General features: G+C 48.6%; 1 protein-coding gene across 2 annotated transcripts; it reads left to right on the top strand.

The window, feature by feature from the left end:
• Positions 1 to 2030: 2030 nt before the first annotated feature.
• FIS1 (fission, mitochondrial 1) lies at positions 2031 to 16519 on the top strand. Of its 2 annotated transcripts, XM_017658420.3 has the most exons (5): positions 12811 to 12968; positions 13838 to 13970; positions 15300 to 15376; positions 15776 to 15881; positions 16215 to 16519. In XM_017658420.3, exons 1-5 carry the CDS (start codon positions 12924 to 12926, stop codon positions 16310 to 16312), a joined length of 459 nt encoding a protein of 152 aa, XP_017513909.1. In that variant the 5' UTR covers positions 12811 to 12923; the 3' UTR covers positions 16313 to 16519. The 2 variants fall into 2 exon arrangements, with proteins under 2 accessions (XP_017513917.1, XP_017513909.1); XM_017658428.3 differs by lacking the exons at positions 12811 to 12968; positions 13838 to 13970 and adding an exon at positions 2031 to 2508.
• Positions 16520 to 16636: the final 117 nt, after the last annotated feature.

Genomic DNA, 16636 nt, shown 5'->3' with positions numbered 1-16636 from the left:
TGGTTTCTGTCCTTTTTGTTGATGTGGTGGATGATGTTGATGGATTTTCGAATGTGCAGAAGCTTTTTAATTTGATTTCGTCCCACTTGTTTACTTTTGCTTTTGTTGCTTGTGCTTTTGGTGTCACATTCTGTTTTTGTTTTTTTTTTTTCATATAAAACCACAGTACATAGCCATAATAATATACGTACAGCAGTAGTACAACCTCTTTTGTGTTCCCAGACTTGATTCCATAGTGTGTGTGGTGGGGGAGAGGGTCTTTCCCACACACACCACCAAGCAATTCTCCAACACCTGCAGGGTGTTGGAGAAATGAACTCAATTCTGACCCTATCTGCCAGGAGACAGCACCAGATTCCCCAGGTTAAGGACTTCGTCCTACAAGACTGCCCTCCACCCGATTCCAGATGCTGTTCTCAAGCCCCAGGCTGTTAATTACCTGTGCTTCTGACCTACCAGCTACAGATTAGAAGTTCCCACGACCTCCCCCTTAGGCTCAATTAATTCGCTAGTGCAGCTCACAGAGCTCAGGAAAACAACTTTTACCAGTTTACTAAAGGATACAAGTTAACAGACAGATGAAGAGATACACGGGGCAGGGTCCCGAATAAAGGAGCTTCTATCACTGTGAAGCTCGGGGCCTGGCTTGGTGGCACGTGGAAGCTTTCTGGGTCCCGAAGTGTGGAAGCTCTCCAACACAGGAGGATCTGAGAGAGAGAGAAAGGAAGACAGAGGCAGAGACACAGAAAGAGAGAGAGAGAGAGACCGAGATGCACTTCTCAGGGGCTTTTGTGAGGGCTTCATTGCATAATCATGATTGACTATATCATTGGCCATTGGCTGAGTCAACCTCCAGTCCCCGCCCTTGGGTGGAGTCCAGGGGTCTCCTTGACAGGACAAAACACCCATTTCACTTTTCAGACACTTAAGTGTTTTCAGGAACTGTGGACAAACGCCAAATATACTGGGATATATATAGTTGGTCATCTGAATAACCTAATATCTATTTCTTATAGCTCAGTGTATCGCACACACACACCCCAAAAAAATCTTTGCCAGATAATGTCAAGGAACTTTTTTCTAACATTTCTTACTGATTCATTCTTACGCCAAGGTAAACACCCAGGATTCCTCCCACTCCTTCGTCCTCCACATCCAGTTGGCCACCAAGTTCTATCCATTTTATTTTAAAAATCTTGTCCTTCCAGTACTTTTTTGTTAATCTCACTGCCAGCGCCTTAGCCTGTCTTCCTTGATTCTAGCCTGATCTATCACCTGACCTATCACCATATCTTTCAAACTAGTCTCTCTGCCCCTCAGGACAGTGTCTCCCTACAGTTGCAAGTTTTGCCATCCTAATAAAATGGCAGATCCTGTCCTTGAAAGCCATTGTCTGTGCTAAAAGAATGAAGTGTGAACATCATTGCATGGCATATAAACTCACTGTGACTTATTCTGCAGCCCCCTCTCCTGGCCTTTAACCAACACATTGCCCTCCACACCTGGCCCTTTCTTTAACAAGGTGCTCCTTGTTCCTAGAACGCTTTTGCTCACTTTCTCCACCTTCAAGACCCTGGATCAAATGTCAGCTCTCTTATTTTTTACCCTAAAGACTTTCTGAGAGCCTCAGGCCAGGTGGGTTACCCTTTCCTGAACTGCCCTTTGGCAATACATTTTTAACAGTGATGATAGCTAACTTTTATAGAAAAGTTACTTATTGCACACTTTGGACTGAAAACACTCTAAAGCAGGGAAGAGGCAACACATTTTAATTTACAGAAAGCATTTCTGGGACAAGGGTTGGCAGTCAGGACTTCGACTACCGAAGCACTGCAAGAGGTTAGAGGCGAGATTCAGGACTCACGGACCTCGGCACCGACCCCTCCACAGCCCAGTCGCGCCTCGCCCCGCCTCCTACGCAAAGTCGTACCCGTTAAATGGCCAGAGGTTTACCCGCGCCCCGCCCCCTCGTTTCTTGGTCCCGCCTCCTCACTGGGCGGCTGCTGTGCAGACGCCGCCGCCGCCACCGCCGAGCTTGCAACCCGCGTCTTCCTGGGTCCTGCGGAGTACTGAGCGGTCCTCCTAAAACAGACCCCGAGGAGGGACCCGCTTCTCCGTTACTCGGGTGCCAACGGTGCACCACCCGGAAGTGCAGACGTCTCCGAGCTTCTCGGCGTCCCTTTTAGAACGCCTGTAGTTACTCTTTGTATTCACCCCACAAACGATTCTTGGATGTCTGCCCAGTCTGAGATGAAAGAGGCACAGTCCCTGTCCACATAAAGGATTGTCGGACTGCGTGATAAATGCTGTCCCTCCAAACAGTTGGAGGCGCGTCTGGATGAAGGAAAGCTGTCCAGAGGGACAACTGCCCTGGGCCTGGCAGTTGCCTGCCAGGTGGGCACTCAGGTGTTTGGTGAATGGAGAACATTCCGGGTGGAAGAAAGGTGGCTGTCATGAAAACGTCTCCGTGTGCAGGGCGTATGAGTTCCTGGAGATTAAGTTGGAAAGGTAAGCAGGGACGATCCTGAAGGGCTTCTTATGCATAAGAAATGTAAAGAGTGTCCTGAATAGCCCAGAGGGTATTTTATTCAGGACGTATGAGCTCTGCCTTGCACTTTAAAATACAACTGGCAGCCAGTCTGGCTTGGAAGAGGAAAAACTCTGATGTATGGTGTGTGATGACAGAATAGAGGTGACCTGACATTTATTTATTAGTTAGCAATCTTGTGTCTTCCACTAAGATGTAACTTCCATGAGCGAAGGACTATGTCTGTTTAGTTCATTTCTCTTACCCAACACTTAGAAAAGTGCCTGGTGTACAGTAGGCCCATAACAAACGTTTGTTGGATGGATGAATGAATCCATGTGCGGTTGACAGGATTTGCTACGTGACTGGCTAGTCGATGAAAATGGGAAGTAGAGGAGACGGGTCACTGAAGATTGGAAGAATATAAATCGTGGAGTACCCTTTAGTGGGTTTGCTGAGCAGTTTTCGTGGGCTGACCACTGACAAGAAGGGCAGAATGTCCAGAACAGGCTCCAACTTCTGGTGTAGTCAAGGGAGGGGCCCAGAACCCAGAATCTGCAGACAAGTGCCAATTGTAGAATTTAGTTCCACCCACAAAAAATACCAGTTTCCTTTCTGTGTTGTCACATGACCAAATACGAAAAAGCACATGCTTTTTTGTTTTGAATATTACCATCCACATACATAGGGTCCACATGACTATGACATTGAGACTGTTTATTATTTCATTATATCGATGTATCATCATTTAATAAAACCATTCCCTGGCACTTTTGTTTGTTTACCCTCACAGCTAATGCAGGACTGAATATCTTCATGCCTTTCTTTTCCTTTTTTTTTCTTTTGTTGAATATTTCCACAGGAGTAGATTACTAGTCAAATAATATTACATCTTGCAGCTCTCACTACTGATTGCTTCATTGCTTTCCAAAAAATTAATAAAAGTAACAGCAATATCCATTTATTCAACAGCTACAAGTTGAGTGTCCACTGGTTATAGGCACTGAGCTGTGCTCTAGGGGCATATTATGAGCAAAATAGACACAGACCCTGCCCTCATGAAGCTTCCAGCCTGGTATGGAATGGTGGCATTACACAGACCATCACACCAGGGTGTAATTACAAACTGACAAACAGTGTGAATTAAAAATACTGGCCTCTATCCCAGAGGCTGAAACCAGTATTACAATCTCAGCAGCATTGGTGGTAGTTTTGGGTATTTCATTTTGAATTTTACTGCTGTGCTACCTAAAAAGTGGTTTCTCAGGATTGCTTTGCTTGTTTTGGTTTCTAGTTAACCTGAACTGCTCCTTCCTAGTTCACCTGCCACTTAAAGGAAGTCCTCTGTTGCAAACCAACACAAACATTAGAAAGTTAGGCCTAAATTTTTTAAAGATAAATAACTAGAGTGTACTTAATGAACTTGTCCTATCCTCTCGCATTTGTCCTTGAACTGATTCCTCCTCTCCTCTGAGCCACACAGCCCTCTCTCACTTCACTTAGTTGAGGAAGCAGCAGTAGCCTAGTACAGGGCAGGACTGGGGCTCAAATCCCAGTTGCTCCACCTCTAGCTGTGTGACCTTGGGTAGATTATGCAAACCTTTTTGACCATATGTTATGTGTAGCCATTCCTTTATGTGGGAAAAAATAGATGAGAGCAGAATAGAGGGTCTGGCTCCCAGCAGATTCATTACCCTACACAAAATTTGTGTGCCTTCAAAACACAGTACTCGCAAAGAAAGGAATGTGTGGGTTACAGTTTTATATTCTGCAAATGTAGGACAGGTAACATGCTCCTGCTCCACCTAAACTGGATGCCAGAGAAAGCCTTCCCTAAGAATGAACCTTAGAGCTGAGAACTGAGGATGAGTAGGGAGTCCCAACTCAGTCAAGGCAAAAAATCTATCTGTCATCTCGGACGTATCCATTGGCAAAGTGTGCCTGCTCTGCCATCTGACCCTATATCCCGAATTCCTTCATCATGACCACTGAAGACCAAGTCATCACTGTCTCTTGCTTGGACCACCACAGCTGCTTCCCTACTGGCCTCCTCCTGTCACTTTAACTCCCTACAGTCTTTTCTCCACACAGCAGCCAGAGGGATCCTGTTACAAGGGTTTGTTTCACTCTTGTGAAGAACCCTCCGGTGCTTTCCCATCACACCTAAAATTAAATCTAAATACCTTACCATACTCTGTAAGGCCCTACATGATCTGCCCCTGGCTGCCTCTCTGCCTTCATTTTCTGTTACTCTCCTCTGCTCAATCCACTTAAGGCACATTGGCTTCCTGGCTAGCCCAGGAACAACACTGGTCCATTCCCTCCTCAAGGCTTTTGCACTTCCCCATTTACCTGCATGGCTCGCTCACTCACTTCAGTGCTCTGCTCAATACACTTCAATACACTGACCTGTCACCTCCTCACCGTGGGCTTCTTTGGGTGCTCACACAACAGTGTCCTCTTCTTTCACAATCCCTTACCCTGCTTTACTTGTTTTCATAGCACTTTCAACTGCTGACATTACTGGGTTTTACTTGTTCAGTTGTTTCGTTTGTTTTCCCCACTACAATCCAAGCTCCATGGAAACAGGAGCTTTGTTTCATCCAATGCTGATCTCTAACACTCAGACAGTGCCTGGTATATACTAGGTGCTCAATAATAATTTGTTGAATTAATCAAATCATGAATGAATGAATGAGTCAAATTAAGCAAAGGGGGAGGGATAGATGTTCCAGATAGAGGAGACTGAATGTGCAGAGGGCTTGTGGCCACTGGGGGTTTCAGAACTGAAAGAAGGCCCTGGGGATGGGGTACAGACAGGGAGATATAGTGATAGGGAGTGGAGAGATGAGGTGGAGCTTTTAAGCATGAACCAGACTATAGAGGACCTTGCAGGCTGTGTTACAAGATTTTGACCTTTGTTCTAAGAGCAATGAGATGCCATTAAAGGGTTTCAGGTAAATTGAGAATTATTTTTATAAGATCCCTCTGACTACTGGGTGGTAAATTGATGGTAATGGGGCAAGAATAGAGGCAGGGGACTGGTGAGGCTGCTGTCAAAGCCATACAGGCAGAGGTAACAATGGTTTGCATTTAGATGCTGGTTGAAGAAGGATGGAGAAACATGGTTTGGATGGAAAATTAGCAGGCATGACTTATCCCAATGATTCAAGGTGTTTGGCTATGCTAACTAGACCTGAAAGACACAAATTGGGACAGGATCTCTTCATTGGCACAGAACTGAGCCAGTCAAGTAAGGCATTCTTTTTCCTCCCACATATATATATTAAAAAAACTGATGGAGTTTTTGCCATGCACCAGGCCTGTCCAAGAACTGCAGCAGATACAAAGTTGAAAAAGGTACAGCAGCCCGACCACCACTACCAAAAATAACATTCTAACAGAAATAATGCCCTTTGGCCTTGCTATATTCCCTGCCTTACCAGTGCTTGCCCTCTGTCTTCAGCTGTTTTCACTCACCTGCTTCATATCATGTACATCTTTTTATCCTCTCTGTTTACCCCATGGCTCAGCCAAAATTGGCGCCTGATGCATCTCTGAATGAACATTAACTTTTCTCCTTGGTTATTTTGCAAGTGGTCGAGGGAGCCAGTTCCCCAAACTGACGCTCTCTTCAAAGTTTGATATTTGAGCTCATTTCAAAGTCATTTCAGCTGTCAGACAAATAAAGAAGAGTAACTCTTGCCTACCCAATTCACAAGGCTATGATGAGAATTAAAAAAGGGGAGTGGGGAGCTTTGCAAACATGATAGGTGTTTGGATGATAACTCCCCTGCATTTGCACTGCTCTGTTTATTATTGTTTGCTATATTTTGTGTTATTTCAGTGTCTTGCCAATGTGTTTCAGCCCCAGGCAAGTTCCCTATGGATTCAGCGTGACCAAAGAAATTGACAGCAAAACGTTCTTTGGGATGAAAGGATTTATTACCTGGCTTGTTCTCCCAGCGGTAGGTCGAGCACTAGCGTCTCTGCCTCCGCCTAGAGCACTGGGCCGAGCTCTCTATATAGCACAATAATAGCTTATTGCCTAAAGGTTTGGAAGCAACAGGCCAGTTACATCATCAGGTGGTTTAAGTTCAGTGAGGACCCTGGCCATAGGAACCCCAACTTCCCCACACTCTACCCCTCCAGGATTCTTGCCTTACAATCTACATGCTTCCAATCTTCTGCAATGGTCCCTGTGCAAGAAAGCTGGAGCACTGTAACCAGATTCCACAATAGCAACAGAGGATAACAACAACTTAGAGATAATAAAAATTAAGATAGAGCAAGATTTTGATACAGGTAACAAAAATTATAATAATCTTCAAGCCAGAGGAGGTTCCTAATAACAAAAATTATAATAATCCTCAAACCAGAGGAAGTTCCCAACCACAGAGACTTTAGGGGCGATAAGACACATGTTTTAATGCCAACAACATAGACAAATCTTGTCCATCAGGTAGGATGCATGCAAGAGAGTGGTCCTGTGATAGGACTGTAGCAGGAAGGGGGTCCTTTCCAGGTCTAGCATACCATACTTTTACTCCTTTCCCCATGGGGGTTACTGAAGGGTCTATATATAGTGCTACTGGAGGTGCATGCACTGGCCATAATGATAAAACAAAACTCCCCGGTAAGATGCTCCTACCTTCTGGCCATTCAGGATATACTACAGTGACCTTTGGCAGCCACTCTGCTGTTACTCCAGGAATACACAGGAGGCCAGCTTCCAGGCCTTGTCCCCAAGGTGCCAGGAGAGCCAGCCATCATTGGTCCATGTGTTGAAATGTCCAAGGCCATGTCCACTTAATGGAGTCTCTGGGGTTCAGTGCAGTTGGTGCTGACAGCAAGATACTACTCTGGTGGCTGAACCTCAGCTTCAGTGATTCTTCCTTGCTTTGTACTTGCAGTTGTATAGGGGAGGCAGCCATGTGTGTTAACATGTCTACAGGGCTCCCTTTCAGGGTCTCTCATTCAAACACTGTAGCATGGTCCATAAGCAGACTGACCATCCCTTCAGACTATTGGTATATGACTTTAGTCCAGATTTTAGCAAGCCATTGTGCCTCTCTATCATGGCTGCTGTGGTAGGATTGTATGGCACATGAAACTTTCATTTGATTCCCGGCTGTCGCACCCATTCCTGCAGTGTATGTCCAGTAAAATGGGTGCCCTGATCACTCTCAATCACCTGTGGTTGGCCATAGGCAGCAAAAAGATGCTCCAGGCCTCTTTTGGTCATCTGCTGGTCTGCACAATGGGTAGGAAAAGCAACCAGAAGTCCAGTAGCTGTGTCCACACAAGTCATCGCATACCGATATCCTTCTGATACAGGTAGAGGCCTGATATAGTCTATCTGCCACCTGACAAGGGGTATAGACCCCTTAGCTATTGTCCCATGTTGCTGTGGAACTCGGTGTAAGTTCCTTTTGGAGCACACGACACACTCCTGCTGGGCTCTATTGACTTCCTCGAGGTTTAAAGGCAAGCCCCACTGACGGGCTACAGCACACATTGTCTTTTGCCCCACGTGCAACAAATGGTGATGTAGCCATTGGGCTACATCAAAGGTAGGCTTTCCTTCAAACCAACGTATCTGGGCCAATTTATCTGCTTCATCATTTCCTGGGGATGCCAGTGGCAAATGACCTGTCATATGGTATACTGTAATTATTTTAGTCTGACCACAGGCCCATAAGTCTTGCCACAATTCTTGCCCCCAAAGGGGTTGGTGACCAACAAGCCAGTTGGCATGGTACCAGGTTGGTAGCTACAGAGTTAAGCCCCGATAGACAGCCCAGCTGTCAGAGCAGACAACTATAGGGGAGGACTCCTGGCTGAGTCTCAGTCTTAGGATGGAAAGCTATGGTCCTCCATTTTTGGGGCTACCCATGGCTGGAGCCATCTGTGTATCATGTATCTTTGGGTATAGGGGCTCTTCCCTCCCAACAGGGACTCTCTGCTACTAATGGTTCAAAAGCAAGTTCTTCCTGCTTTTCACTAGTATATGTCACTGGCCCCAACAAGCATTGGAGTTCTTCACTCAAGGGGCTACTAGAGAGGGCACTACACTGCTGTAGGTAAGCACCCCACTTGACTAGTGTGGGTGTTTGTGCCACACCACTCCTTGGCTTTTGGATCCAGTCTCGTACCCACCCCAAGGTGGGATAAGTGGTTTTACCTTCATGGGGCCATTCCAGTGATGGGTTCTGTAGCCAACAAGGCATGATACATGGCAGCCAGTTGTTTTTCTATCAAAGTGTATCATGCCTCTGCCCCTTTCCAGAGTTGTGACCAGAATCCAACGGGTTGGCAAGTTTGTTCAAGCTGCTGCCAGAGACTCCAGCCATAACTATCTTCAGTGACATGAACATCAAACTCACAGGGCCTTGATGGGTCTATCACACTCAAGGCCTACACGTCCTTGACTGCCCATTTTGCTGTAGTAAAGGCAGATGCACATGCCTCATCCCAGTCCCAACTGATGCCCCTTCATGCCAACTGGTATAAGGGCTTCAGAATTTGTGCCAAGTGCGGGATAAACACTCTCCAGTTGCCTAGAAGACCCAGAAACTCCTGTAGCAATGCCACAGTTGTTGAGGTAGGAAAGGCCTGGACTTTGTCTGTAACTACTTCTGGTATAACTTTGGTCTTACCCAACCAGACGACCCCCAAGAATTTGACAGACAAACCAGGTCCCTGAACCTTGGTGCTGTTCACAGCCCATCTTTTCTCCTGTAAATGTTGGCAGCAGTCTAGGTGCTGCACCTTCTGCATCTGAAAGAGAATCAGATGTGAGCATGACATCATCAATATAATGGTACAGCTGCACCATTGGCGGTTTCTCCCATGTAGCCAAGTCCTGGGCTACAAGTCCATGACAGATGGTGGGGCTGTGGAGGTATCCCTGTGGAAGGACGGTGAAAGTCCATTGCCATCATTCCCATGTGAGGGCAAACTGTTCCTGACTTGCCTGCTCAATATCAATGGAAAAGAAGGAATGAGCAAGATCTACCACATAATGGTATATTCCTAGTTCATGGCTGAGGGTATCCATCAAGCCTGCAATAGAGGGAATGGCAGCATGCATAGGGGGTATGACTTTATTCAGTTCTCTGTAATCCACAGTCATATGCCAGGAACCATCTGGCTTTTTCACTGGCCACACAGGGAAATTGAAAGGACTATGTGTGGGCTTTATAATACCCACCTTTTCCAGCCCCTGGAGAGTTTCTCTAATCCCTTTATGCCCTCCAGGCAGTTTGTATTGTTTGGTATCAGTTACCCGCCAAGGCACAGGCAAAGCTATGGGTGGGTGCCTAGCATGTCCCCTCAGAACTGCCTTCACCACATGTACTCTCAGTCTGAACTCACCTGCAGTGGTCTGCAGCCATAGACCCTGCAGGATATCAATCCCAAAAATATACTCAGGGATAGGAGATATATATTACACAGTATACTCCTTTGGGGGTAGATGCCCTATTCACAAAGGGATCTGGGCTTTTTTCACTCTGATAGCCTTTCCCCCGTATCCATCTATGATAGTGTGGGTCCCAGGGAACCACTAAGGGTTACCATGAATCAGTGAAAATTCAGCCCCAGTGTCCACCAGAGCCAGGACACGTTGTATGTTCAGTGGGGACCAATGGATAGCTATTTCAACATGTGGCCTCTGGTCCCCCCCTGGTCCCTCAGGGCAGATACCTTGACCTTCCCCTCAGTCAAACCGTGTTCCCCAATCACCTTCCTGTGTGGACTCAGGAGGTTGGCTCGCTCCCCAGCAGGAAGTATTACAAACACACAGGCAGGACTCGTGGCTCTGTCTCTGACCTCTTCCTCTTTGGTCTTAATGGCTGGAACTGCTGCTCTGGTTTCAGCTGTTGCCATAGCTCTAGTAAGATCCTATTTGACTACCCGTCTAGTTTCTTCCCTCTGTTCCTGTCCGTGTTAAATCAACCCACATCTGGGTCCTCATAACCTTCATGGGGCCCTGCAAATTCTTCTTGTGAGTAACAGGTCTTATTTCTTTCCAGATTCTTGTTGCTTCTGCCTCTCCTAAGTCTGCTGCTGTACGTGTCACCTCGCTATGGGCTGCCCTAAGTGAGGGGAAAGAATGGCCACTAGAGACCCAAAGAGGGATGTAGGAGCCATTTGAAGTGCATTATTTCTCATCCCAGTAGTGAAAATCTCTTCATCTGGGTTATAATTCTCTGGACTATATGTGGCATTTCTTATGCCTAGCTCTCGTAGCACCTGTTGGAGTTCAGCATATTTCTGCTATCTAACAGGAGAGGATGGTAGATCACCCAGATTGGGCCACACAGCACGAAGTGCAGCCATAATCCAATTGAGGAGGGAGTGACTCCTTGGAGTCTGATGTGCATTTTGTAATCATTGCCTCAAGGCAGGCTGCACTGTCAGGGAAGACAGCTTTCCTATGTCTGATCCCAGCAGAACAATTCCATCCACCCCTAAGTCCCACAGACACAGGAGCCAAGCTGGTATTGACTTTCAGGGCTTCTGCCTAAACCAGTAGCCCAAATCCACCAGCTCAGCCTGAGTACAGGGGTGGACCATAGAGTGCTCCACGACCTGGGGAGGGGGCTGCTCCTCTCCTTGGGGAACTTTCAGCTGCTGGATCTTTATTTTCTTTACAACCACTGGGAATGCTTTCAATACAGGAGGTGCCGGCGCCTCCGGCACCACCCCTTCAGCCTTCTCCAGCTCCTCCATTTCTGGGGCTGATGGCACCTTTCTCTCGCATCAGTGCCATTTCCCTCCGCAGAGCATCCACAGAAGTCTGCAGCTCGTGTTCTTGTGCCACCATTTCTTGGGTCTCCTCTGTGGACCTTTTTAAGACTGTGAGAAGCAGCCAACCCACAGTCCCCACTGCCTCACGGGCACTCTGCTTCTCAAAGGATCTGCTTACTATATCAAGAGCCACCCCTACTACCTCAGGTGTCACCTCCACTTGCCTCCAGTCCTGGGGTGGGGCCCAGTCCTCTAGGAGACAAGCCACTTCAGACCACATACCCATTGGGGTACAATCCACTGTCTCCCCATTCACAGGGGCAGCCCACTGAGGGCAGCTCCCCAGAAGGGCAGCTTGTCTTTTTCCTTGGTCAACAGCGAACCCTGCCGACTTTTGCCAGTTGTCTTGCCAATGGGTTTCAGCCCCAGGCAAGTTCGCTATGGATTCAGTGTGACCAAAGGAATCGACAGCAAAATGTTCTTGGGGTGAAAGGGTTTATTACCTGGTTTGTTCTCCCAGCGGTAGGTCGAGCACTAGCGTCTCTGCCTCCACCCAGAGCACTGGGCCGAGCTCTCTGTATAGCACAATAATAACTTATTGCCTAAAGGTGTGGAAGCGGTAGCCTAGCAACAAGGCCAGTTACAACATCAGGTGGTTTAAGTTCAGTGAGGATCCTGGTCATAGGAACCCCAACTTCCCCACATTCAGTAAGTATTTATTCAACATTCACCTTGTGCTACGTATTGGAGATGGCAAAGATAAACAAAATATAGGCTCTGCCCTCATGCAACTCCCATTCTAATGTGCACTGGAGCACTACGAGTCAAGGTAAAAATAATTCGAAAGTCACTACCTACCCAGTCCCATCACTGCACAGAACACAGATGCCAGAGCAGTTAGCCTTTCCCCTTCCCATGTTTTGATTGCTCCTCACCGCCAACTCCTTAGTGCCCATGACCCCACATAACAGCCTTTCCTTAAATTCCCATTTAAACATTTCCAAAGTCCAAATTCATATGGGCACCAGTCTCTGGGTGTATGGTTAACAGTTTGACAATCCTCCTGCGTTTTAAGTCAGAAGCCCAGAAAACTCTGGTACTATTTATGATTTTGTTGCATGCACTGAAAAGTCACGTAGCCTCCAGGATCCTAGAATGGGGCGGGGCTTGTTGCTGCTGGGAGGGCAGATAGGGTTAGATTGGTCCTAAATTATGCGATCCATGCCCGGCTCTCCACCTTCTATTTTGTGCTATTTCAGCTCCGCGGCTAACCACCAGGACACAGTAGCAAACTTTATTTAGGGAGCTTCCGTGGAGGAAGGCACACACAAAGGCCCCCAGGAGGACGAACGTGGGAGAAGGTGTCACGCTGTGCTAGGTCCGCGGGTAGGGGTGAGGGAGAGCCGGTAGGAGCGTGCGCATTAGTATCTCCACCGGAGTAATTCGCAGGGAGGAAGGGGCGGGGCGCTGGCCGGCCGGCAGGGGGCGGGCTCGGCGTCTGCTACGGGAGGCGGTTGGATCGGCGTAGAGGAGGGCCCGCTTCCGCCGGACGCCGGAAGTGGCTCTGACCCTGCCAGTGGGCGATGGAGACTGTGGCACACTAGCGTCTGAGGTGTGAGGACTTTGCGGGGGGGCGGCGGCCATGGAGGCCGTGTTGAACGAGCTGGTGTCTGTGGATGACCTGCTGGTGAGGCCTGGCCCCAAGGGAGGGATAGGGAAGATTTGGACGGGCGCACCCGGAGGAGAGTAGGGTAGTGGCCAAACCCCCTTCTCAGCATCCGTTTTGCCTAGGGAAGCCAAACTACGGCTCCCGGCAGCCCTTGCAGCGTCCGGCTCCAGCCCAGAGGGTCCACTTTGCCCCGGAGGCTGATGGAGTTTAGTTTCCTGCGGTACTAAGACTCGAGGCCTGGAGTCTGGCGTGGAAAGACTTGACGAGTCCTGGGTGCATGCAAGAGTTAGGAGGTCAGGGTGCGGAAACCTGTTTTTGAGCACCTTCAGTGGCGGGGGACTATGGCAACCACCATAAAGTTTCATATATTACTCACTGAATCCTTCATGGGTGCTAAGTGCATGCAGGCAGAATCTCAATCGTTGTAGCTCTAGGAGGTGGGTACCATTTTCTTTCTCTTTTGCAAATAAGAAAAGGTCCAGACCCGGCAGGGTGGGGCGGGATGGGGGAAGAGTCTCCGACGAGACACCACGTGGGCTGTTGTTGAGCAGTTCAAACAGCGTGTTTACTGTTCAGCCAGTCCGGGTCAGCTGCTTCGGGAGCGGTGCCTGGAGCCGCCACCAGGTGGCATTTCCGCTCGGTACCGCTAGGGGGAAGAAGGCGGCGGGGGTGACTACCAAGTAGACGGCCTACAGCTAAGAAACGGAATGCCTGGGTCCCAGGGTTGGACATAGCAGAACCTGGGGTGTCAGGTACTAAGACCTGCGAAGAAAATAATGGCAGAGCCTGGGGAAGAGGGGGTGTAAATGGGAAATGGACACTCAAGTCCTGATAGAGAATGGTTCTCCCCCTTTTTGCTAAATGACTCCTCTCCTCTCCTGTGGCAGAAGTTTGAAAAGAAATTTCAGTCTGAAAAGGCAGCAGGCTCGGTGTCCAAGAGCACGCAGTTTGAGTATGCCTGGTGCCTGGTGCGAAGCAAGTACAACGATGACATCCGTAAAGGCATCGCACTGCTGGAGGGTGAGGTGCTAGGCTACCTGCCTCCCACTTCCCAACTGCCATCGGGATCTGGCCTTCTCTACTGCCATTGGCCCCGTTCACTCCCTGCATCTCGAGTGCTGGGACTTCTCAACAAAGGACCTCACAGTTACTTTATAGCAAACTCACTGCAACAAAGGGCTGTGCTTAGCCTGACTTCTCCTCTCAGTGTACTTTTAGCTAATTACCACCTCATTGTTTAGCCAAAGGAGTCATAGCATGTCAGTCCTCCATAGGACTGTGGTGATATGGTAATCTAACCATAAGCAAAGTGACTTGTCTGAGGTCACACAGCTAAATTAATTAATGGCTGAATTGGGACTAGAAGCTCCTGTCCTGTGTGTCCCAGTCCTGCGCTCTTTGCCCCCACCATGTTGCTTATTCAGCAGCTGTTGAAAACTTTTTGTGGGGTGGCATGGAAGGTGTGTGGAAGATAGTCCCCAAAACCTATGAGCTGATGGTGCCTTTTGTTTGGACTCCTGTTTCCAGTTGGTTTTGGATGGGTCACCATTTGTCAGGGGCCGTAATACTTGACCTTTAGATTTCTCTGTACCCTGTATCCCCTTTCTCTTTAATGTGTAAGCAATCAGTGTACTATCAAAGGATGCCTATTGTAAATCTATAAAAATAAGACTCTTTCTTAATGCAAATCTTACCCTACCTTTGGCTGTTTTGCCAGTGAGGATTTTTTAGGTTTCCTCTACAGCAGCGTACAGGTGTAAAAGTGGTCTCTAAACGTTGCCAGTCTAGTTGAGGAGACAGTACAGACACTTGGAAAGATTTATAAACACCTGCAAAACTACTTAGTGACAAATTGTAGTACATCGAGTATGACTGAACACATAAGCCTCTGGGAAGTCACTGAATTAAGAAAGGCAGGTGGGGTAATTCAGGGAAGGCTAATTGAAGGTAAGTTTTGAGCTGATTTTTTGAAAGAGGGAGGCGGTATAGATGTAACTTTTAACACTGATCTGGACAGCAAGCAACTATTTAATACACGCAGCAGATGCCAAAACTGAGTACAGAGGCTTCTCCAGGGCCTTGATTTCCTTTCAGTTCATTTAGATGAACCAGACTACACTGTAGTATTGTTACCAGGGTGTTGGTCACCAGGGTATTTGGCAGCCTGAATTCACGCTTCCCCATATCTCTGACTGGGAGGTTGAGAATGACTAGAGCTGAAATGGAGGTTCAGGATAGTGACTTTCTCCCAAAATTGTGTAGGAATTCAGAGAGTGGAAAGGGTCTCTGGGACACAGGTACTAGGAAAGGAGGAAGCAGTTTTCACCCTCTTCCTTCCACCCTCCCCAGAGCTGCTGCCCAAAGGGAGCAAAGAGGAACAGCGGGATTATGTCTTCTACCTGGCTGTGGGCAACTACCGGCTCAAGGTAAGGCAGAGAGCCCCCTTTCCTGTCCACCCTGCGTGGGGGGGCCCCAGCACCCTAGTTTCTATCCTCCAGGGTAGAGCCCTGGCGATTAGCAAGAGGGTAGTACGCAGTGGGTGGGGTCAGGTGCAGAGGTGCATGGCAGTAGGTCAGGACACTCAGGGAAGGCAACAGGATCTGGGTGCCGAGGGAGTAGGGAACAAGGTGACATCAGGATTGGGGTGCTGCCCCAAGGCTTGGGTTGTTATTTCCCCGGGCTTATCACCCCCACACAGTTGGGGTTGTTTGTGGACTCTACTCCATTGGGTGGGGCTGGAGGGAGGGGGGCAGGGAGGAGCCCCTCTGATGGGCTGGCGGAGTAACAGAGTACTGAGGCAGGGGGTGTGTTTTCCCTGAGGGCAGGAATATGAAAAGGCCCTGAAGTATGTGCGAGGGCTGCTGCAGACAGAGCCCCAGAACAACCAGGCCAAGGAACTGGAACGGCTCATTGATAAGGCCATGAAGAAAGGTGACTGCCTCCTTGCCCTTCTCCCGCTGTCTGCTTCCACTCCCCACCCTCCTGTTTCCCTGGCCCCCGTCATGCCCAGGTCCCTCTCAGCTCTCTGAGAAGGCCTCTTCCTTTCTCCATTACTGGGCACTCTGGGCTCTCTTTAATGACCCCCCTACCCCACAGGCTTTTCTTCCTCCAATCCCCAGAAGCTTTCTTTCCCCAGGCCTTGAAGTCCCTCATCCTGTGACTCCAGGGGAGAGGCACATCTGTGGAGCATTGGCCAGGAGAAGCTTGAGGCCAGGGTCCCTGCAGGGGCCCCATTCCTGACAGTCCCCCTTTTCCTTTCCCCAGATGGACTAGTGGGCATGGCCATTGTTGGAGGCATGGCCCTCGGTGTGGCAGGACTGGCTGGACTCATCGGGCTGGCCGTATCCAAGAGCAAATCCTGAGACTGTGTTTCTGCCTCTTGCCAAGGGATATGCGGGAGCCCCTGGACAATACCCAAAGAGGGGCCCATCCCTCTTCGCTGCCCCTCTCTTCTGCACCCCCTCACAGTCCTCTGTGGCCTTCAGCTTCCTCTCCCCTAAGACCTGTCCTTGGCCCCAATTCATGTGCTTTGGGATGAGTGTAAATAAAATTGGGCTTTGGCTTGGGAACCTCCGTGTCCATGTTGAGGAAGGGCCCAGAGGTGGGGGTCATGTGGTCCTTTCCTGCTGTGTGCCCTCCTACTCCTACCCCCACGCTGGTGGTGTGGGTTCTCCTTTGTCTGTGGA

Source organism: Manis javanica, chromosome 10 (genome assembly GCF_040802235.1).
Source record: "Manis javanica isolate MJ-LG chromosome 10, MJ_LKY, whole genome shotgun sequence".
In the NCBI taxonomy this organism is placed as follows: domain Eukaryota; kingdom Metazoa; phylum Chordata; class Mammalia; order Pholidota; family Manidae; genus Manis; species Manis javanica.
This window is presented reverse-complemented; position numbering and strand designations above follow the sequence as displayed.

Excerpts from the sequence above, each read along its gene's own strand:
- FIS1 (XM_017658420.3), top strand. The coding sequence starts at position 12,924 with ATGGAGGCCGTGTTGAACGAGCTGGTGTCTGTGGATGACCTGCTG. Across the intron at positions 12,969-13,837 it reads TGTCTGTGGATGACCTGCTG|AAGTTTGAAAAGAAATTTCA; the intron begins GTGAGGCCTGGC and ends CTCCTGTGGCAG. Across the intron at positions 15,882-16,214 it reads TGATAAGGCCATGAAGAAAG|ATGGACTAGTGGGCATGGCC; the intron begins GTGACTGCCTCC and ends TCCTTTCCCCAG.